At 48.2% G+C, this 21,542-nt stretch overlaps 2 protein-coding genes and 1 long non-coding RNA gene across 7 annotated transcripts in view; 1 reads left to right on the top strand and 2 right to left on the bottom strand.

Moving 5' to 3' along the window:
- Positions 1–3,481, bottom strand: part of CILP (cartilage intermediate layer protein) — a 26,999-nt gene extending 23,518 nt beyond the window's left edge. For all 3 annotated transcript variants that reach the window (XM_061180188.1, XM_061180189.1, XM_061180190.1), the window contains exon 1: positions 2,960–3,481. The gene's annotated coding sequence lies outside the window, so the exon portion shown is untranslated. The remainder of the gene's footprint in view (positions 1–2,959) is intronic.
- Positions 3,137–21,542, top strand: part of LOC133084106 (uncharacterized) — a 21,428-nt gene continuing 3,022 nt past the window's right edge. Inside the window, exons 1-2 of the long non-coding RNA XR_009699382.1 lie at positions 3,137–3,292; positions 16,460–16,698. This is a non-coding gene — a long non-coding RNA (uncharacterized LOC133084106). The remainder of the gene's footprint in view (positions 3,293–16,459; positions 16,699–21,542) is intronic.
- The window catches only part of PARP16 (poly(ADP-ribose) polymerase family member 16), a 27,148-nt gene continuing 25,262 nt past the window's right edge, over positions 19,657–21,542 (bottom strand). For all 3 annotated transcript variants that reach the window (XM_061180193.1, XM_061180191.1, XM_061180194.1), the window contains one exon: positions 19,657–20,091. In XM_061180193.1, coding sequence (XP_061036176.1) covers positions 19,902–20,091 — 190 coding nt within the window. In that variant the 3' untranslated portion in view covers positions 19,657–19,901. The remainder of the gene's footprint in view (positions 20,092–21,542) is intronic.

Raw genomic sequence — 21,542 nt, 5'->3', positions numbered from 1 at the left:
TATCCTCACAGTGGCCTCATACAGGATGGAGGAGAGAGTTGGCTGCTCTCTGGAATGCCAGGGAGATGAGGGGGCTCCTTAGCTGGTTATGCACTTTAGGGAACAAGAATGGTGACTCACTCAGGCCATTCTGAAAAAAAATGGAGGCTTGTTGTAAAGACAGCTGAAGTCAAGAGCTGGGCTGAGGCAGGCCCCTCCTCTCTCAGCCCCTCAGGCTGCCTGGTGTTTCTCCTGTGAGGTATCTGCTTCCCTCTATATGGTAGCTCTGCCTGCCTCTTGCTCCTCATGGGTCCATCTCCTGCACTTTCTTAGTTCAAATTCCACTAGGAGCCATTCTGATTGGCTCAGCTAGTTGCCATCTCCACCCCTATTGGGTGGAACGATTCCCAAGAAGCCCACTTCACCAGTCACCTGCCAGTGGGTGGATGGACTGGGTTTAGGTCAGATGCTCAGCCTAAGCCAATCAGTGGCCACTGTCAGCCAAACACCAGAGTAACAGTGCTTCCCTAAGTAGGGAGCAGTGGGTCTGCAGTTACAGCTAGATGGGGATCTGGGGTGTGGTGGCAGCATTAGGGTTACATGCACAATATGGGAGTTTATCCTCCTACCCAAAACAGGCAGACACATGCCCTGAGCCCTATAGCCCACACCACTCCCCACCTCTGAGCTGCCCCAGCCCCATCATTTCCCACTTAGCCCCACCCTGAGTTGAAGAGCTCTTTGCTTCACCTGGAAATGCTGTCTTCTTTCAATTGACTGTGAGCTCCTGAAGGGCAAGGCCCATGCCTTATCTCTGTGTCCCCAGCACCTGGCTCAATGTCATAAATTCGTAGATCCCGAGGGGGTAAGGGACTTACCCAAGGCCATTCATGGAGGGAGGGGCAGAGCCACGGTGGAGCAGGTCTCCTGTTCCGCATCTAGGCCTCCAGTAGGCTCCCTGGCATCTCACTGAGATGTGAAGCTAGGGGACTACAGTCCCAATTTTGGGTCTGGTGAGGCTTCTGGCTCTGCCCTGAGACACTGAGACATCCTCCCTTGAGGATGCAGGCCCAGCCATGACTCCTGACACCTGGGCAGCTCTGAGTCAGTTCTAGGGGTGAACGGCCTGCCCTGCTTGAGGGAGCCTCCAGGGGACGCTCAGAGCAGACCCACAGGCAGCCTGACCCCAGGTTCCCGAATGTTCCACTTCCCACTATGGACCTCATGATCCTCAAGGCCTGAAGTGGGAGAGGGACGCGGACAGGCAGGCTGACTCAGCTGCTCCAGCTTAATGAGGGATCTGAGCAGCTTCAGGTGGGAATAACGGCAGCCTAGGTTGTGTGCCTGCTCTGTGAGTGTGCACTACGAGTGGCTGTGTGGGAGCCTGTGAGCCCGACTGGGCATGTTGTGACGCCTGTGTGCCCACAGTCAGCTCTGACCCCCAAGTACAATGTGACCTTAGGCATTTCACTTTCCCTCTCTGGGCCCCAGTTTCCTCCACAATAAAATGAGAGGATCAGATGGGCCCTAGAGCTCCCTCCTCTTCCTCTTCCTCTTCCACCACTGCTCCTTACCCCTCCCTCCCGACCCTTCTAACTGTTTTCAACAGAGCAGCTCTCCCAGCCTCTGATGCCCTGTCCCTACAGATCTCCAGCTATTGGGGCCTCATCTCCTACCTCCAGTTCTTATTAAAACTTTTACAGGGACAGCTCTCTCACCGAGAAGAATGCTAGTACATTCTCCACTACCTTGTACATGTGTATGTGTTTATATGTAACTGTTTGTGACTACAAGTGTGTCTGTACCTTAGTGTGTATGTGATGGGCAGAGGGAAAGGGAGAGATGGCAGGGGCCCCCATGGGGAAAATGGGTCCATTTGCTTATGTCTCTGTGTCTCTTTTCCAAACACACAGAGATAGGCTTCTAAGGGCATGTACCCACACTCCAGCTTTGTGAACATTCTTTGAATATCTATTTGTAGCAAGACTCAGCCAGGTACCACATCCTCTAGGAGCCCTTCCTGGTAGCCTGGGGCTGAGCTAACTACCCCTCTCCTGCCTCCTACAAACCCTGTGCCCTGTGTAACCCTCCAGCAGAGCATTTATCACATTCTATTGACATTGTCTGTTTCCTTGCCTGCCCGCTCTCTATGGTGAAACCCCTACAGGACAGGGACCGTGTCTCACCTCCTCAGCATCCCAGCACCTGGAACCTTCAGAACCTGGCCGGCCCGGCCTCACATGTTCTCAGTAAGATATTCCACCCTCATTGGCCCCACTCCCCTATGCCCACCATGCCCTCTGCCGTGCAGGGTAGACCAAACCTAATACACCTATGGGGCTTTCCGCCTGGGGTCACCACCCTGGGACCTTCCTGTGGCCCAGGCAAGGCTCCCACTAACCCTGAAGACGGAGGCAGCCTGGGATCCAGGGTGTGGGTGGTCGAGCTGATCCCGCCCCACCCCATGGCCTCCACTTCAGGGAGCCTTACTCCTTTTTTCTGAACTTTCTGGCCCTGGTGTGAACCTTGCTGGCGCCCGTGGGCTTTTGATATTTCCGTTCCTGGCTGTTATACAATATTTCACCTCAAAAATGCATCCTCCCCATCACCAAAGGGCACGCTGTTCCAGTGAGAGGACCTGGCTGGGTGAGTGGAAGTGACCCACCGCGTTCTGGGGCTTGGAGGAGGCCCAGCCCAGCGCTTTGGAGAAGGAGGTGGCAGAAATGTCTCCGCATTTGTGGGGAGACGGGGCCAGCTCTTGAGCCAGCCCGAGGCCCAGGCTCCTGGGCCAGCCTGAGACCTCGTGGTCCCACTCGAAGTCCCCCTGGAAGCCCAGATCCACGGCCAGCAGGGGGGCCACCCGCCCCTCCCGTTTGGGACTCCAGTCCCACCCCTCCCACTTGCCCTCTGACCCCGGGCAAGTGGCTTCACTTCTCGGAGCCCAATGTCCCCGCCTGTACGGTGGGGATGATGACAGTACCTGTCTTTTAGCGTCCTTGTGAGGCTCAAATGCCCGTTTGGACCATCCGGGAGCTTTAAGGCCCACACTGCGTCGCCCCTCCTCGGCGGTGCTGATTCAACCGGTGTGGGTGTGGCCGGGACATCGGGGGTTTTTAAAAGCTCTCAGGTGATTCTCACTCGCAGCTGAGAACCGCTGCTCTGAGGGGAAAGCTCCTCCTAAGGGGACTCTTGCCAGGCGCCGGCTGTTGCTTTGATGAGCGAGGGCACCACACGCCCATTTTCCTGAAAATATGACCCCAGGGACGCCTGAGAACCACCGTCGGGGTGCAGGGAGAGCACTCTGAAAAGGCAGGTGAGGGGTCCTGCAGGTGCGCCGTGACTTTCCGAGCCGGCCCTGCCCACAGACAGATGCCTCTGAGCCACCGGCCCGGCCCGGCCACAGGCCGGGGGCCCGGCAAACCTGCCCGGTGTCCCCTCTGCTGGGCGGCCGGGTCCTCCCCAGGGGGACCCAGCCTCCCCTCCCCAGACACAGGCCCCGAGCCCGGAGAGTGAGGCTAGGGGTGGAGGGCACCCTGCTCCCGTCACCTGTCACTGCGGAGAAGGGCCGCGGCCACGGGAGAAAGAAGCGAGCAGAGAGCCAGATGCCTGCTGGGAGAGGTGGGAGGACACTCGGGGGCCTCGGGGGGGGGAGAGTGCCATCTGCTTTCCTCATCCTGAGGAGAGGGGATCTGCAGAAGGTTCCACAGCCCAGAGGAGGAAAACAGCTGGAGAGCCGGGCGCCTGGGGCGGGGGTGGCGGAGTGGAGAACAGCGCGCTTCTCCTGGGGACGCCTTCACCTCCAGAGCCGGCCTTGGACACAGGCAGGAGAACAGCTTCTCTCCGGGGCAGCGCAGCCCCTGCCTGGGGGCTTCAGCCAGAGTCCAGTTTCCCCAGCGGAGACTGGAGCCCTCAGCCTCCCCGGACCCCAGGTTCTCAAAGGGGCAGCGACCAGGCGGGGGGTTAGAGAGCTAGAGCCCCCGTGGGTGACTTCGGCCATGGGAAGAAGAGGCTGGACACCCTGTTCTGGGGTTGACTCACAGCCGGGGTCCCAGGCTCCTGGCCAGAGGGAGGGAAGGAGAGGGAGGGAGGTACAGGAGCGTGGTGCGGGGGCCCAGCACAAAAGTCAGGAAGGAGGAGGGGACAGCTTAGTTACCAGACTGGGGCCACCAGAGGGGGGTCCAGGAAGAGCAGAGACCATGACCACCACCTCAGGGAGTGCTCTCCTGCCCAGGTTTGTTTTCCAGCTGAAGACACATTAAGCGTGGGCACAGGGAGGCTCTAGGATGCTTGGGCTGGGCTGTGGCTTCTACAGAAGCATCAACAGCCTCAGCAAGGCCATAGGGAACAGGGGACTACCGAGCTGGAAAAAACTTTCATCCCAAACAAGCCTGCCCCCAGCCCCTGGTATCTAAGGTGGAAAATGCAGAGTCTTCGAAGCCAGAAAAACTGTTTTAAGCCCTGTCTCCACCACAAATTACCAGTATTCATTCATTCATCCTACAAATATTTTTAGTTTCTACTATGTACCAGGCCCTGAAATAGGTGCTGGGGGTACAGAAAAGAATGAAGCACAGTCCTTAACTTTGAGGAACTTACCCCCTAGATAGGGAGATGAACCCATAAACAGATCCCCATAAAACGAGATCACTGCATGGGTAGTGTGGGCCACCTGTCCTGGGATCCCTCTGGGGCATCCTCCCAAGGGTGACTCTCGGGGAAGTCTTCCTGGAGGAGGTGGTGTCAGAGCTGAGTATAAAAATGAATGGCAATTGGACAAAAAGGAAGAGGAAGGGCACTCTGGGCAGAGAAGATAGCATTAGTAAAACCCGCATGGTGTGGTGGGGACAATGAAGAGTCAGGAGGTGCTGGAAGATGCAGCATGTGACAGTGTCTCTATCAAGGGTCTTAGTTGAGGGAATTCCCCTGGCGCTCCAGTGGTTAGGACTCCGCACTCCCACTACCAAGGGCCCAGGTTCAATCCCTGGTCGGGGAACTAAAAATCCCGCAAGCTGTGTGGTGTGGCAAAAAAAAATTTTTTTTTAGTTGAGAGCAACAGAAACTCTCAACTAAGAATCTGACAGAAAAGAAATCCACTAAAGGGATGTTGGATCCCACACTCCTGAAAGCCTCAATTTAGAAACTCAAAGCTAAGCTCCTCAAACCCATCCAGAGACACAGCAAAGTTAGCTATGGAGGGGCCCCAAAGATCATTTTATCCAGAGTTCTTAATCTTGGGTCCATGGATGGCTTTGGGGGAGCAAAAAGGCATAACATTTTGAATGCGTGTATGTGTATTTTTCTGGGGACAAGGCCCATAACTTTCATCAGATTCTTAAAGTAATCCATGCTATAGGTCAGGTTCTCCCAGAAGCAAATTCTGAGATGAAGATTCAGTAAAGATGATTTAGTAAAGAAATGTTCCCAGGAGAAACCAGTTAGGGAGAAGGGGAAGCAGGATAATAGGGGAAGAGGAAGAAGCCAGGAAAGAGTGCAATTTTGTGTGAAAACCCATCCTGGCTGGCAATGAAGTAAGGAATACTCAGGCCAGAAAGAAACAAAAGCTAGAATTGAGAGGGCAGTGGATTCTAAGCAATGAAATCAGCTTTTACCCTGAAGACACTGTTTGAACTTAGTGACCTTGAGCCTCAGTTTTTCAGCCTCATGGAAATGGGACAACATTTAGAAGAAGTCCATGCTTAAAACAATCACTAGCTGGGGGGCCTGAGACTACTTTGATGACGATAGACTAATGGTGACTCTCCCCTTGGGGCTAGGCCTGGAACTACTTTCCTAAAGTAGTTCTCAGAGGAAAGTAGGTACCTGAATAAGGTCAGGGGCTGTTAGGCAAAAGGAAGGGGGAATAGCCATTGAGTAGCCAAGCAGCAGGGCCTGCTTCACTGCGGGAAGAACTCAAGTGTATGAACTTGACCCAGAGGAAACACCTTAGTGCTTAGGGCAAGCAGGGGGAGTGGGAGGATGAAGAATTTGAACTCACTTCTGAGTCTGCATTCAGATTCAACACCTAATTTGGCCCACTGGACTCGTCTGAGTCCTACCAAGGGAAATAGTGTAAAGAAAAAAATGTAGGATTTCAAGGAGCAAACAAATCTGCTTTGGGAACTCATAAAGCAAAGAGAAGCATTTCCCCCTCCACAGGGCTCTTTGCCTCAACCAAAGCAGGAAAAGGTAGGGCCACGGACATGCCCTACTGAATCAGGCTATTTGTGAGTCAATAGGAGCAATGGCCCGTGGACTCTCAGAAATACGTGGGTGGACCAGACGGTCTCCTCACCTACCTCAGCAGGTAGATGCAAAGAATGGGTGAAATTTGGTGCTTATTGTTTCATTTTTATTCATGTAGGTCCATTTGTATCCTAAGGCTATTGAGGCCTGGGGAGCCCAGGTTCTAACAAGAATGAAAAATATCTCTTGGACTTGGTAATTAGTAGATTCTTGGTAGTTTTAGAAAGAGAAGTTTCAGTGGGGTGATAGGGGCTGAAGCCAGCTTACAAAGAATGAGGAAGTGGACACATTGTTAATTACTCTTTGGAGAAACTTGGATGTGGAGAGGAGCAAAGTGGTTATATGGTGGCCGGAAAGGGGAGGAGAGGATCCTTTTTAGAATGGAAGAGACTTGAGCAAGTTGTTAGGCTAAGGAGAAAGAGCCAAGAGAATGAGGTCTTATAGATATGGGGGTGAGTAAAGCTGATGGAGCAAGATCCCAGAATTAGTGGGGAGACTGGGATCCAGGAACTGGGAGAATTTATAGAGATGGGCATCTTTCTGCAGCAGGGCTCAGCAAGCTAGCCAGTCTCAGGAGCAGAGAAGGTGGGCTACAAGCATGATACAAGGATGGGCTGAGCCCAAGAGCATAGGGATGCAAGGGAATCAGGGATACTGAGGAGGGAGGGATTCAAATGACCCTCCAGAGGTCAGGCTGGGAAAGAAGGAAGAGTGATGAGAGGGCCTAAAAAGACTGGACCAGAGGTCTCCAGGAAGTTAAAGTCCAGGAGGAGATATAAGAGGATTAAGGTTGTCCACAAGTAGGAAGGTCAAAGGCTGTGTAAGGCAGTAGGATTTGACATTAAAGATTTCTGCATCTTACCCAAATTATTTAACTTCTCCATGTCTCTCAGCCTCCCAATTTATAAAATGGTACTAAAATTCTCACTCATAAAAGTACTAAAAGCATTTTTTCTTTCTGGCAAAGCATATAATTGTGGTATCTGGGACATCCAGGCACTCAATGTTTGTGCAAGGATGAAGGAACATCTGTCACTTCCCCTCTATGGACCCCACTTTCCTAATTCTTACTGATTGTTTGCTTGATCTATCAGTCACTGAGAGAGGTGTGTTAACATCTCCCACTGCATTGTGAATTTGTTTTTATTTTGGTTTCCTTGATTTTTCTTTTTGCTTTACTTTGAAGTTATGTTATTAAGTGCATATAAATGTAAGATCATTCCATCTTACTGATGAATTGGACTTTTTAATCATTATGAAGTGACCTTTTTGTCTCTCATAATGCTTTTTTTTGTCAAAGTCTATTTTGACTAAAATTAATATAGATATATCAATCTTCCTTTGCTTAGTATTTGGCAGATTTTTTTCATCCTTTTACTTTTAATCTTTCTGTATTATGTTTTAGATACGCCTCTATGAACCGCTTATAGGTGGATTCATTTGCTTTGTCTAGTTTGGCAATCTTTTTCTTCTAACTGAAGCATTTAGTCCATGTACATTTATTGAAATACTGATACATACACACACATACATTTATATATATGTTTATGTGTGTACATATATGTACTTTACCTTATTAATTTGTATTTTTCCTGCCTTTTCTCGATTTCTTTTTCTATTCTTTCTTGTTGTCTTGATTAGTTTTTCTTGTTCCATTTTTCTCCTTTACTAGTTTGCAAATTATACCTTTTTTTTTTTTTTTGCTACTCTTAGGGGTTATACTGGAAACTTTAATATGCTTATTTTGCCTGTCTGAAGTTAACCAGTATCTTTTATTTTTTCTTAAATAAAGCAAGGACGTTAGAACTAATTCTAATCACCCCTCTTTTAGCTTATATATTACTTTTATGTATTTGAATTTTATCTTTTTTTAAGCTTACAAGACATTGTTAGTATTGTTTATACAATATTTGTTTTTACTCATATAGATACCACTTTCTTTGCTCTGCAATCCTTCTTGTCTTTAATTCCTTCCATCTGGAATCACTTTCTTTCTGCCTGCTGGTGGCAAATATGTTTTTGTTCATCTCATCATGTCATTATTTTTTCTTATTCTTAAAATATCTTTTCACTAGTTTTAGAATTCTTGGTTGACAGTCATTTTCTCTCAGCACATTGAAAATATAATTCTGCTATCTTCCAGCTATTAAGAAATCAGCTGTTTTAGTCTAATTGTCACTACTTTGAAAATAATCTGACCTTAAGACTTTCTCTGTCTTTGGTAATCTGCTTCACTATGATATGTCTACTTGTGGATTTCTTTTTATTTATTCTTTTGAGGATTTACCAAGATTCTTGATTGCATGAATTGATGGATTTCTGGATGAGTCTCAGCCACTAACTATTCAAATATTACTTCTGTCCCATAATCTCTCTCCTCTCCTTCTGAAACCTCTGATTATATGTATTTTGGACCATCTCACTCTATCCTCCATGTCTTTTAACTATTCTTTCATATATTCCATCTTTTTATTTTTCTGTGCTGCCTTTTAGAGAATTTCTTCAGGTCTATCTTGACTTCTAATTTTATTGTGTCTGATATATTCAATTGTATCTAATCTTCTATTAAACACAACCATTGAATTTGTAGATTTAGTTACAATATCTTAAATTTCTAGAGAGACACTCTATTTCTTGTTCAAATATACTTGGTCCTTCTTCAGAGTATCTTGTTCCCTGTTCAAATTTTTAAGCTTCTCTTCTACTCTTTCAGCATTTTAAACATAGTTATTTTATACTATTTGATAATTCCAATATCTGAAGTCAGCGTAGACTTGTTTCCACCATCTGTTGTTCCCTTGGGTGTTTTGTGATCTTCAACTAGGAGCTACTATTTCTTTGGAGCTTTCTCTGTGGGAATTCTTGAGGCCTGGGGTGAAGGTGGGTTTTTCCAAGAGAGTTTGCGTTTGATTAGCCAGATGCTTATGGTGTTAACCAGACTGGGCCCAATTTAAGTTAAATGCTGGACTGAAATTTTTCAGACCACCTAAGTAGTGTAAATTTGGGCTTCAAATGACATAGGTATGGCTTATATTGTGAATTTGCAGGGGCTATTTTATTTTCTCCTGAGAAAAGGGAAATTAAGATGGGCATTTTTCTTTTCAGTCTGTTGGGATATGGTGGTGCTTCTATCTGGTTTATTCATTCACTGAAGTCCCAATCTTATGTGAGGAAGGTCTTAGAGGAGGCTTAGAGTTTCTTGCAGTAGTGTGCTGGAACTGGCTCCTACCAGCTCAGAAGAACCAATATTTAGGAATTTCACATGTCAGTTCCTGGTACCATTGAGACCTTGAAATTGGCTATGGTGAGAGTATTTACACTGTGGAAATCAGCAAACACTAAAAACAGGGTACTTTGGTTTTGTTGGAGAGCCAGTTACTAATGTATCACTGGTTTCTCTCATATCACCCCACCCCATACGACCAAGTTCAAGTTTACTGAGTTAAAAAATAAAAATGATAAAGTTTCAGTTGTGCAAGATGAAAAAGTTCTAGGAATCTGCTGTACAACATTGTGCTTATAGTTAACAATACTGTACTGTACAGTTAAAATTTTAAGAGGGTAGATCTCACTATATATATATATATAGAGAGAGAGAGAGAGAGAGAGAGAGAGAGAAAGGGTGGGTGGGGGAGGGAGGGAGGGAGGGAGAGAGATCTCCACAATATAAACAAACAAACAAATAAAATAGCTCAACTTACCTCTTTGGATTCTTGAGTTTTTTGGCCTGAGTATTCCTCACTTTCTTGCCAGCTCATCAGTGCATTAAAAAAAGTTGGTTTTTTTTCTTTTATCCAGAATTGTTTGCAGAATGAAGCTTATTTAGGGTACCTCGTCCACCTTTTCATGAGAAAATGAAGCGTTCTCAGTTTCTTAACCAGAAATTGAGATCGTTGTGCTAAATCAGTAGTTCTTAACACCTTGGAGACACAGGCTTTTAAAAATTTTGATAAAAATTAGAGCCTAGAGACCCTTTCCCCAGGAAAATACACACACAGAGGAAATGTGTTTTTGCTCCCCTGAAACCATGCATGGGCCCAAGATTAAGAATGCCCAATGAGATGAATGTTCTCTGAGGTTCTTACCAGAGCTAATTTTTGATGGCCCCACCATGTTCTCTGTCTTGAGCAGAGATTCTGCGAGTCTCCTCTTGGGTAAGTACGAGGAGTACAGACTTCTGGATTGGGGCTTCCAGGATCTCCAGGGCCTCTTGGGGAAGGAAAAACTGAGAGTTGTCGACCAAAACTTACACCGAGCTAAAGCACAGGCTATATTCCTTCAACCAGACCTCTCCACATTTACTCATTCAATGAGTACTTATTGGACCCTGTTCCAATCTACTGCTATGTAACAAATCATCCCAAAACTTAGTGACATATAATAATAACAACAATCATTTGTTTTTTCATCTCTCACCGTTCTAGGAGTAACTGGGCTCAGCTACGGTTGCAGGGTCTCTCATGTGGTTGCAGTCAGATGGCAGCTGAGGCTGGAATCATCTCAAAGCCTCCCTCAGTACATGTCTGCTAGTTGATACTGGCTGTTGGCTAAGTTCTCAGTGGGGCTTTTAACTGAAACACCTACATGTGCCCTCTCTATGTGGCCTAGGCATACTCACAGCATGGCAGCTTGTTCTGAAACGGAGCATTCAAAAAGAAATCAGGCCAGGAGGAAACCATATTACCTTTTATAGCCTAGCCTTAGATGTCATACTGCATTGCTTCTGCCACATTCTGTTAACTAGATGCAAGTCATTAGACCAGCCCATATTTAAAGGGAGGTCAATTGACTCTATCCCTTGCTGGAAAGGGTGTCAAAAAATTTGCAGACATGTTTTAAAACCACCACACACTCCTTCTGTGTGCCAAGCACTGGACAAGGCACTTGTGATAGAGTGGTGAGTTATACAAACCCTCCCTTATGATATAGTGGTGGAGACAAACACTAATAAAATAATATTACAAATAGGTACATAACTGTGAACTTTGACAGTGCTATGGAAGATGAGTACAAGGAGCCATGAGAAATTGTATTACACATTAGTAAGACCTGGACCAGGGACCCAAGGATGAATTCCCTGAAGAAGAGACATCTGGGTTGAGATCTGAAGCATTAGTGGATGCGAACTTCATGAAGCAAGTTGGAGAAGAGCCTTCCAGGCAGAGGAAACCACAGGCCATGGCCCTACGACAGGAGGCAAGGTGACCGAGAGGCAGCCAGCGTGTCTGGAGGCAGATAGCAGGGGAGGAAGGTGTGAGACAAGGCTGCAGAGGTGGGCTGGGGCCAGACCCCTGGACTCTGTAGGCAGGTGAGAATATTTGTCTTTGGCCTAAAGCTGCAGGAGACTGTTGAAGGGTCACTCACTGGAGCGTGATATGAACAGATTTGTAATCTAACGGTCACGTTGGCTCCTGCGTGGATGGCCCCTGCCAGATGCTGAGTCAGGTCTGGAAGGGTTGGGAAATTCTTTTTTTTTTTTTTTTTAATTAATTTATTCATTTTAATTTTTTTTTTTTGGCTGCGTTGGGTCTTTGTTGCTGTGCACGGGCTTTTCTCTAGTTGCAGTGAGCGGGGGCTACTCTTCATTGCGGTGCATGGGCTTCTCATTGGGTGGCTTCTCTTGTTGCAGAGCACTGGCTCTAGGCGTGCGGGCTTCCGTAGTTGTGGCACTCAGGCTCAGTAGTTGTGGCTCGCAGTCTCTAGAGCGCAGGCTCAGTAGTTGTGGTGCACGGGCTTAGTTGCTCCACAGCATGTGGGATCTTCACGGACCAGGGCTCAAACCCATGTCCCCTGCATTGGCAGGCGGATTCTTAACCACTGTGCCACCAGGGAAGTCCCTCTTCTCCTTTTATTAATTTTTCTTGCTATATTGCACTGGCTAGGACCGCTGGTACAATGTTGAACAGAAGTAGTAAGAACAGACATTCTTGCCTCATTCCTAATTGTAGAGGCAAAGTATTCAGTCTTTAACCATTAACTATTATGTGTTAGCCTTCGGTTTTTCATAGATGCCAGATTGGGGGACTTCCCTTCTTCTCCTACTTTGCTGAGGGTTTTTACCAAAAATGAATGTTGGATTTTGTTAAATCATTTTCCTGCATCTACTGAGGTGATTTTTTTTTTCTTTTTCAGTTTGTTAATATTGTGAATTACATTAATTGATTTTCAAACATTTCTCCAAGCTGGCATTTCTGAGTAAACCCCACTTGGTCATGATGAATTATCCTTTTATGTATTGTTGTGTTTACTTTGCTAGAATTTTGATTAAATTTTTGCATTTATGTTTATGACACATACTGGTCTGTAGTTTGCTTTCTTGGCATGTCTTTGTCTCGTTTTGGTATCCGAGTAATGCTAGTCTCACAGAATGAGTTGGGAAGTATTCCTTCCTTTTCAATTTTCTGGAGGATTTTATATAAAATTGGTAATTTTTCTTCCTTTAATGTTTGGGAGAATTCACCAGTAAAGGCATCTCGGTCTGAAGTTTTCTTTGTGGGAAGATTTGAAACTATAAATTCAATCTCTATAGTAGATAGAGTGTTATCCAGGTTATCTATTTCTTCTTGAGTATGTGTCATGCTTTTGCTTAAAGTCCTCAGGGCCTTCCCCTCACACCTACCTAAATCCTTACTGAGGCTTACAAGGCCCTGTCTGGTCTGCTCTGGCCTCCTCTTCAACCTCATCTACATGCCGCCTGCTGTTTGCTCTCCATGTTCCAGTCAAATTGGTCTTCTGGTTATTCCAAGATAACACCAAGCTCTTCCTCATCTCAAGGCCTCGGCACTGCTTTTCATTCTATCTGGAAAGCTCTTCCACAGGCTCTTTGTGTGTTTTTTTCTCATTCTCATCCCCCAGTTCTCAGATTATGTGTCAGGGAGGTCTTCCCTGACCATTATATGCAGGGTAGGGCCTGATGGATACTCTCTCCCACAGAATCCTGTTTACTTCCTTCATAATATATATACCACACTCTGTCATTGTTTTGTTTACTTACTGTCAGCTCCCTAAGAGCAGGAACCTTTTCTGTCTTGTTCACTATATCCCCTGCACCCAGCATAACTGGGCACAAACAAGGTGTTCAATTATTATTTGTTGAATAAGTAGACTTATTCATCAGTCAAGCTACACATCAGGCAGGCAGTGAGTCTTCTGTGAGCTTGCTGGTCAATCTGAGGGTTTTTTTGCTTGTTTTGGGGTTTGTTTGTTTATTTATTTATTTATTTTTGGCTGTATCAGGTTTTAGTTGCAGCGTGTGGGCTCTTCGTTGCAGCGCACGGGCTTCTCTCTAGTTGTGGTGCGCGGGCTCCAGAGTGCACGGGCTCAGTAGTTGCGGCGCGTGGGCTTAGTTGCCCCGCGGCATGTGGGATCTTAGTTCTCCAACCAGGGATCAAACCTGCATCCCCTGCATTGGAAGGCAGATTCTTAACCACTTGACCACCAGGGAAGTCCCAGTCTGAGGTTTTCAGTCAGCCTGAGGTAGGTCAGGTAGGCTTTGAGTGGACTGGTTGCTCTGTGGGGTGGGTCTGTGTGACTGATAAGTCCCCTGTAAAGTCAGGATTCTGGGGGACACAAAGAAATGAAAAGCCGAGGCCCACCCCCAAGAAGCTTCTGGCCACCTGTCTACTTGGAGGCTCACTGCTCCCCACTGCCCAGCCAGGAGGTAAAGTGAAGGTGGTACAGTGTGAATAGGGGGAAAGCTACAGAGCATGACCCAACCTCTGGCAGCTAGTCCTCAGCAACTCTGCTGCAGGGCTTCCAAACCCCATAAAAGCCTTACCTGGCGACTGCTGTGCTTAGGAAGAGTCTGTGCAGGAAACACAGAGAGAGCTTTGTGGTTTCTTTCCCACCCCACTTCCCAGCCTCCCCTGACCTGGGCCCTCGCTCATGGAAACTCCCCCAATGGACCTGGCTGTCTGGCCCCAGGAGACAGGTGGTGGTGCATGTTGCCACTGCCCGCTCACCACGGGGGCAGGACATGGGCCTGTAATTCCAGAGGCCACTCCTTGCAACTGAACCCAACCTAGGTACCCCTTTCCATAGACCAGAGGAGGCCCAGCTCTCTGGTTGAAGAAGAGGCCTTGCATGGAAGCTGGGAACTTCACAGTTAATCCCGAGTTTCCCCAGGAACACCCCCGGCTGTGGGGTCATAGATATGGCTGGAGTCCTGTCACAGATGAGTATGTGTAGGAGGGTGTCAGAACGGCTTGTATGGGAAGCAGCTGTTTGCAGTAATTGGGAAGCAGCAGCTAGACCGCCGGCAATAACTGGGCCTCCATCCTGCTCACCAACAAACTCCATGACCAGGAGGCCCTGCTCCAGTGACATCATCCTCCTCGCACACTGCTGAGGGAAATGAGCTCAGGAAGGCCATCGGAGGCGGTCTGTTTACTTACAGAGACCCTGGCCGTCAGCAGCTCTTTGACCAGACATTCCCTGTCCTAGCCAGCATGAAGCAGAAATTTCCTTAAACACATTACTTTGGACTCAACCCACTTGTGCCCTTGTTTTCAATTTTTTCTTAAAGAGGAAAATTCCCAGTTCTGGCCCCAAACAGAGCAGCCCAGTGATGATAGGGGGATATCAAAATAACCCCCAAAAGGACTTTTGCAGGTTAAGTTGCTCCCACCTCCCAGTCATCCCTGGAGCTGGGAGATCATCAAACCAATTCTCCAACACCCATTGTGTGGGGAGTCAGAGGGAAAGCCAGCATGACCTCTAGGGCAGACCCTCTCCTTGAAGGCCTCCCTCAGGGCCTTAGCCACCCTGAGCTCATACTCAGAGCATTTCACAACTCAGCAACCCTGGCTAGGCCCTAGACCCTTCCCTCATTCCCTCCAGGTCAGGGATATTTCAGGAGAGCCCAAGAGCTGCCAGTTTTCACAGGCTGCAGGGGATTCCCAAGATGGTCACCCCCACCTGCCCTGACTGACAGATGCTGTCACCTGCCCTCCCCCAACCCTCTCCGTGTTTTTCCTGCTGGAACTCAGCCATTCTAGAAGACTTGAGGGGACAGGGGTTTTGGAGGTCTCCCCAGTCTCCCCAGTGCTCCAGGATCCTAAGGCCACTTGCACCAGGAGCACAGTGATACCCTCCCAGGAGTATCAATCATGGAAGACAGGTGCCCTCCGCCTAGAGGGGTCTGCCCACTACTGGGGCTGGTCAGACAGGCCCAGACATGTCAGGCAGCCTGAGGCCTTACCTGACCCAGCTTTTCCCTGTGGCCTGATCCTACTTAGCTCAGCGTCTTGTGACACCAGGGATGGGCTCAGGGAAGAATCAGGTCAGAAGAGGGCATTGAATCTGTGTTTCATAGTGCTTCTCGTAAGACTAAGAAAATGTCAAGGGTCCACATCAGAGAATGGGGTGGAGGGAGCGTCTCACACACAGATCTGAGTTGGCAGCTTCTTAGAAGGCACTTAAGAAAGGGCCAGACTTTCTCACCCAACTGTCCTCCCCCCACCCCAACCAACATAGCACCAGAAATCCCTAAACATGTGGTTCCAATTATCTCAGTTAGTCAATATGTCTACTAACACAGAATTTGTAAGGTAAGAAAGCTGGAAAGACCCTATATCAGGACAGAAGCTAACGTTTTTTGAACATCTGCTGTGAGCCTGGCATGGTGCTCAACGCTTTACACACATTTATCTTATTCAATCCTCACAACAACCCTGAGGGAGATCAAGTAACTCCAAAGGAGGCACAACTCATATGGCAAAGCTGGGATTCAAACCTGGTTCTGTCTGAACATAGACCATCTACAACTAGGCATTCCCAATTTGAACTTCTAGAAAGTAATTAACTCAGGAAATCAATCCTACTCCTTCTGTAAAGCAAGCAAGCCTGTAAATTAAAGACATGGTCATCCAACCTCTCCATTCTAACAGATGAGGAAACTGAGGCCAGATCACAGAGTGAGTCTGAGCTGAGCATAGGACAGTGGCTCAGACTTAGGTCAGTGTTTCTCCCACCATCCCAGCCTGTCTCACAGCCCTAAGTCCTCACTAAGTCAGGTGAGGGAAGGGTGGAAGAAAAGCTGTGGGCTCTGCCCTCTAGAAGACAAGACAAAGAGAAACACATATATAGCCATACACAGACAACCACACAGGCAGACATGCAGAGACACGTTCCATGAGGAAAAAGGCAAGAAGGGTCCTTACTCCAGGTCTACCCTTTTTTATTTTATTTTATTTTATTTTATTTTAATCTTATTTTATTTTATTTATTTTATTTTTAGGCCGCGCCACTCGGCATGCAGGATCATAGTTCCCTGACCAGGGACGGAACCTGTGCCCCTTGCATTGGGAGCGTGGAGTCTTAACCACTGGATCGCCAGGGAAGTCCCCAGGTCTACCCTTTAGATGGCCACACTCTGGCTCTATTCTGGCCCCTTCCATCCCACACAGTGAGAAGTCCATGGGGTCAAGAGGATGGGCCCACTGGGAGCCCATGCCCCACTCCTAGACTACAAATCAGGTACATGGGACCCTATTATTTCCTGCTCAGAGCCATATGGGCAGACTTTGCCAATGGTGTGGGCACCCCTAGGCCCAAAGGGTGGCCAAGGGGTGGGGTGTATGCATGGAGTTTGGACACATGTGAGGAGTCACGCATGCGTGCGAGGCCCCTCGAGGTATAGGATGGAGCTGGGATGGGGAAGGAGAGGCTGGGGCCACTTGCTCTGTTGCTGTGTTCCAGCACAAAACTCAGAGGAGCTAGGAATTCAAAATCAAACTCAGCCCTCCAGTTATTAGGATTGAGTCTTTCATTTAGCCGTTTGTTGTTTTGACTAATTTAAATATTTAGACATGAACATAAGCCTTCATTTGTACTCTTGCTCTGGGTCTTTCAAATGTTAGGAGCCACCCTAGACACCTCTCTAACTTCCCTGTGCCAGTGTGGGCCCAGTCACAGCACAAGCACTTTAAAGATGTCTGTTAGTAAATGAGCAAATCACTTTATGAATGAATCGAAGATTGAATGAATGAATGCTTCTGCACAAATATAAATAGACAGGCATACATGCTTTCAGAGACTCATCAACATATTAGTGACAAATACATGTCCACGCTCTCAAAGACACATATGCCTAAACTTACATCTACAAAGACAAGTCCATGTTTGTACCAAAATAACCTAAATGCTCACATGTGCACTTCCACCTGTAGGTAGGCGTAAACCTACTCATCTATGCAAAGACACAGAGGCCCACACTTTCCCTTGATGATACTTACATGAGCTTACACAGAGAGGTGGACATATACACATGCAGACAAACACATAAGTATACACTTTCCCACGGAGGAATCCAACTCCAACCAGAAATGTAGCCACCTACACATACAAACATGGAACAGTCACATGAATCCACACTGATACACGCAGCTAGACGAAGACAAAGCCATAGGCCCAAGACAGACTGAGTAAGACACCTGTCCACAGAGACCCTCAGGCTGCCCTGGGCTCCCACGCTGTCTGCCTCCCTCCTCCTCCTGTCTGCCTCCCTCCTCCTCCTGTCTGCGGCCAGAGGGGGATCCTAGAGGAATTCCTTCTGCAGACAGGCTGAGGTAGGCTGTTCTCTCTCCTCCCCAACAGTCCAGGCCAGAGCCCTAGGGCAGAGAAGCAGATGCTGTGTGCTGGGGGGCTCCCCCTTCCCAAGTAATCTGCCCTCTGGCCCTGGCCAAGCCTCCACTGGACGCTGGACTGTGGACAGTGGCAGAGCCCCACTCAGGTCCTGCTGTCCCAGCTCCACTCCCAACAGGAGGGGCTTAGGTCAGTCAGATTTAGGAGGGGCTGGTGAACAGTGCTTTTCCAGAGGCCTTGCTTCCTCAGGAAATGGCTCGGCCGCAAGCCTGATCTCCAAAACAGGCATAGGGTGAAAACACCTCTGCTCCTCTCCAAAAACATGGGCAGTGCCTCTCACTCAGAGCCCCTCACATCCTTCTAGCCACAACATCCCAAGGTAGTGGATAGCAAGAAAGGCCCGGGGTCTCATCCTGCTTCTGCACTGACTCACTATGTCTGTAAAACAAGCTATGTGGGTGTGATGACTTCAGATCTAGCTAGAATGATGTATGAGTTTCAAATTCGCCAGGCAGCCTCTGCGCAAGGGTGAAGGCGCTCCAAACCCAGGGACAGTGGCCTGGTGTTGACCTCTTCTGAAGTCACAGAGTCATTGTTACAAACACAGAGCTTGTGCCAGGAGTGGCTGAGGCTGAGATGCTTGGCAGGGGGGCGAAATGGGGACTCAGGCACAGGAATGTCCTGTGTAGTCTGAAGACAGATGGCCACCTCCCCTCTCCCTTCCAGCCACTCACCAGGTCCCCCAGGCCTCCGCTGGAGGTACACACAGGGCTGCAGCCCCGCCCAGCCGAGCAGGCTGAGAGACAGGAATGCTGCTCAGCACAGCTGTTTGGACAGGGGAGGCTGTTTATTCTCTGATGTCGGGAACATCTCAATCAGGGGGATTTGGCTGCTGGCAGCCCCTGGATGCAAGGTTTAGAAGAAGTCAACTTAATCAGAGAAGGCTGATGGCCCAAGCTCTGAGCAGGCAGTGGGGGTGGAAGGAAGAGGCCGCCCCTCCCTGCCCCACATTCAGTGCCATGTGCACCTCAGAGCTCACCTCCTGGGTCTGCAGTAACAGAGCTGGAAGGGTGAATGGAGCTGAGCCTGAAGCTCTCATTAATAGTGTGGCCGTTGCGGGGGGCGGGGATGGAGACTTCCCGAGGTCCCACCTCCAGCATCCAGGTGCCCCCTGCTTATGAGACACGGCAGAGCTTACAGTCTTCTCCTGGGGAGGGAGTTCATTTGGCATGCCTTGAGCTGGCGCTGCCCACTCCAGCCTCCCTACACCACCAGCCCAGATCCCTTTTGCTCAGGCAGCCCCTCTAGCTGCGGCCTTGCAGCTAGTCAGCTTTGGCTCTGCCTCTTTCGGGCTTTCTCACCTTGGGTAGTCACCTCTCCAAGCCTCCTTCTTCTCCTGTAAAATAAAGGTAATACTATCTGCCTTGAAAGGATATTGTGAGGATTAAATAATTCTTTCAATATGCCCATCACGCAGGAGGCACTTAATAAATGGTAGTGCCTTTCTCCCTCATTCCTTCTATTGCTACAGACCCCAGCTCTGGTTTTGCTGAGGGCCAGGACCCTCCAGTATAGCTTATAACCCCGGACCCTGGTCACATCTACCTACTGCTGCTCGCAGACCTCAGAGTGCTCTGGGGTTCCCTAGGCCAGAAGACTTTCTGGAGGAGTCCAAGTGACTCAAGGAAGCACCTTGATGCTCAGGCTGCAGAATAACCCAGAACGTGGTGTTTTTCGGGTGATTTGCCCAATTCTCATTTTGCACAGGTTTGAATGCCTTGTGGGTATAGTGCAGGGGTGAGGACAGTCAAAATTCATCAATCCTGACTCACACATCTGAAAACCACATCTTTCTATATTCAATAAAAGGTTTACACCAAAAATAATGGAGCACTGGGGATGACAATAGGTATAAGTTATGGACTCCCCCCTCCTTTGATTCCCAAGACCCAATTTAAATTCTGTTAAAAAGCAGAATTCATTGGTCACTTAAGTGAAAGGCCTAGCTTTAGGCATGACTGCATTCAGTACGCAAACATCATCATCATGACTCTTTTCCTCTTCCTCTCTTGGCTCTACTTTCCACGGTGTTGGCGTCAGTCTGAAGCTTCACGAGGCAGCAAGACGGCATCAGGAGGAAGGAAAGTCTCTTTCCCAGCAGCCCCCGAAAACAAATCTCCTGTGGATTCAGACTGGGTCACATGCCCATGTCTGAACCAATCACTGAGGCGGAAGTAGGGGGGTGCAACTTGCTGACTGGCTCGGGCCTCAGCCACTGGTCCACCCCTAGAGTGTGTGGGTGAGAGGGGCAGTCAGCTTTACCAAGATCCAGTGAGAGTGAAAAGAGGGTGGTTCCCCACAGAGAAGCTGCGGTAGGTACCAGGAGAGTGATACGGACCACAGGGGCCAAGAACAACAGATGTCAAACAAAGGAAATCAGTGGGTCAAAAACTAAGATGACAAATGCTTTTCAAGCACCTTCAAGCCCTCTAAAAATATTATTGATGTGCTAGTTTGAAATCCCTAGACACCTCTGATAGACAATGTGTTATGGACCCATTTGGGATAGCCTGGACTTGCTTAAGAACAGTAAAAAAAAAAACTACACCTTTCAACTGGTCTGCAATCCATACTTCCCAGGAGTTCAGACCGGCCTTGTCTCCTTCTTGTCCCACTAGCAGGCAGTTTGACTGAAGTGACCAGTGTTGCCAGGGCTGGAAGGGTCTGTCAGCACCGCAAGCTTATTTCACTGAGCCAAAGGGGTAGCGGGTATCAAGCAAACTCTGACTCCAGTGGCCCCAGCCCTCTCCCCTTACCTCCTCACATGGTCAAAGCTCCTCTCACCCTTGAATCTCCAGTGATTTCTTCCTCTCTCACCTCTCCCCCGCCCCCTCCACCACCCCCAGCTCCACAAGTCTTACTAAAACCTGTTCTTAAGAAAGGCTTCCTCATCAGTCCTTCACACATGTGTATGAATAAGCATCAAATCAATAGTTTAATCTCTCAGGACCATTTGCATTTTAAGTCTGAGCCTTTCAAATGAAACTTTTAAAAGACTCTGTTCTGCCCACCCAACTCTACTCCCAAAAGGTACTTTTGGTGACAGAGAGCAAATGGGACTCCCTGAAATCAAGCAATAAATGTCCACAAAATTCTCTGAAACCCTCACCCATCCGCATTGGCTTGCCAGTGAATTTTTTCTCGTCTGTCTTCAGTCACCTTTGCTGACATTACCCTCTACCATGGCAAAGAAGTTTCTTGTATCCTTTCCTCCATTTATTCAGTCAACAAACTTTACTTGAACTTCCACCATGTCTTAGATACTTGGGTTTACAAAGATGACCTAGGCCCTGCCCTCAAGCAGCTTACAGTTAAATTTTAGTGCAGGAAACATCACCTTCACCACCAGATTTTTAACACAAGCAAAGCCTAGCCCAGTGGCTGGTATAGAGTAGGTATTCGGTAAATGCTGCTTCTCCTTCTCAGGGCTGCACTATGTGGGCACTGCAGTGAATACTGGAAATTTTCTAAAAACTCTATCCAGGTGGATAAGAGTGCCAGCAGGAGTGGGTGGAAATGGTGGTTTCCATCTCGCTTCAGAATGTCACGATTTATTTTGGAGGTTCCAAATGTCAGGTTGGAGATTCACACAAAGGAGAGGGGCTTATTCTAACCAGATGAGGGCTAGAGGCGGCCCAGGACACTGTCTGCAGGGTGCACTGCCCCAGACAGTTTGG

The sequence above is a fragment of the Eubalaena glacialis genome, chromosome 2, assembly GCF_028564815.1.
Source record: "Eubalaena glacialis isolate mEubGla1 chromosome 2, mEubGla1.1.hap2.+ XY, whole genome shotgun sequence".
Taxonomy (NCBI): Eukaryota; Metazoa; Chordata; class Mammalia; order Artiodactyla; family Balaenidae; genus Eubalaena; species Eubalaena glacialis.
This window is presented reverse-complemented; position numbering and strand designations above follow the sequence as displayed.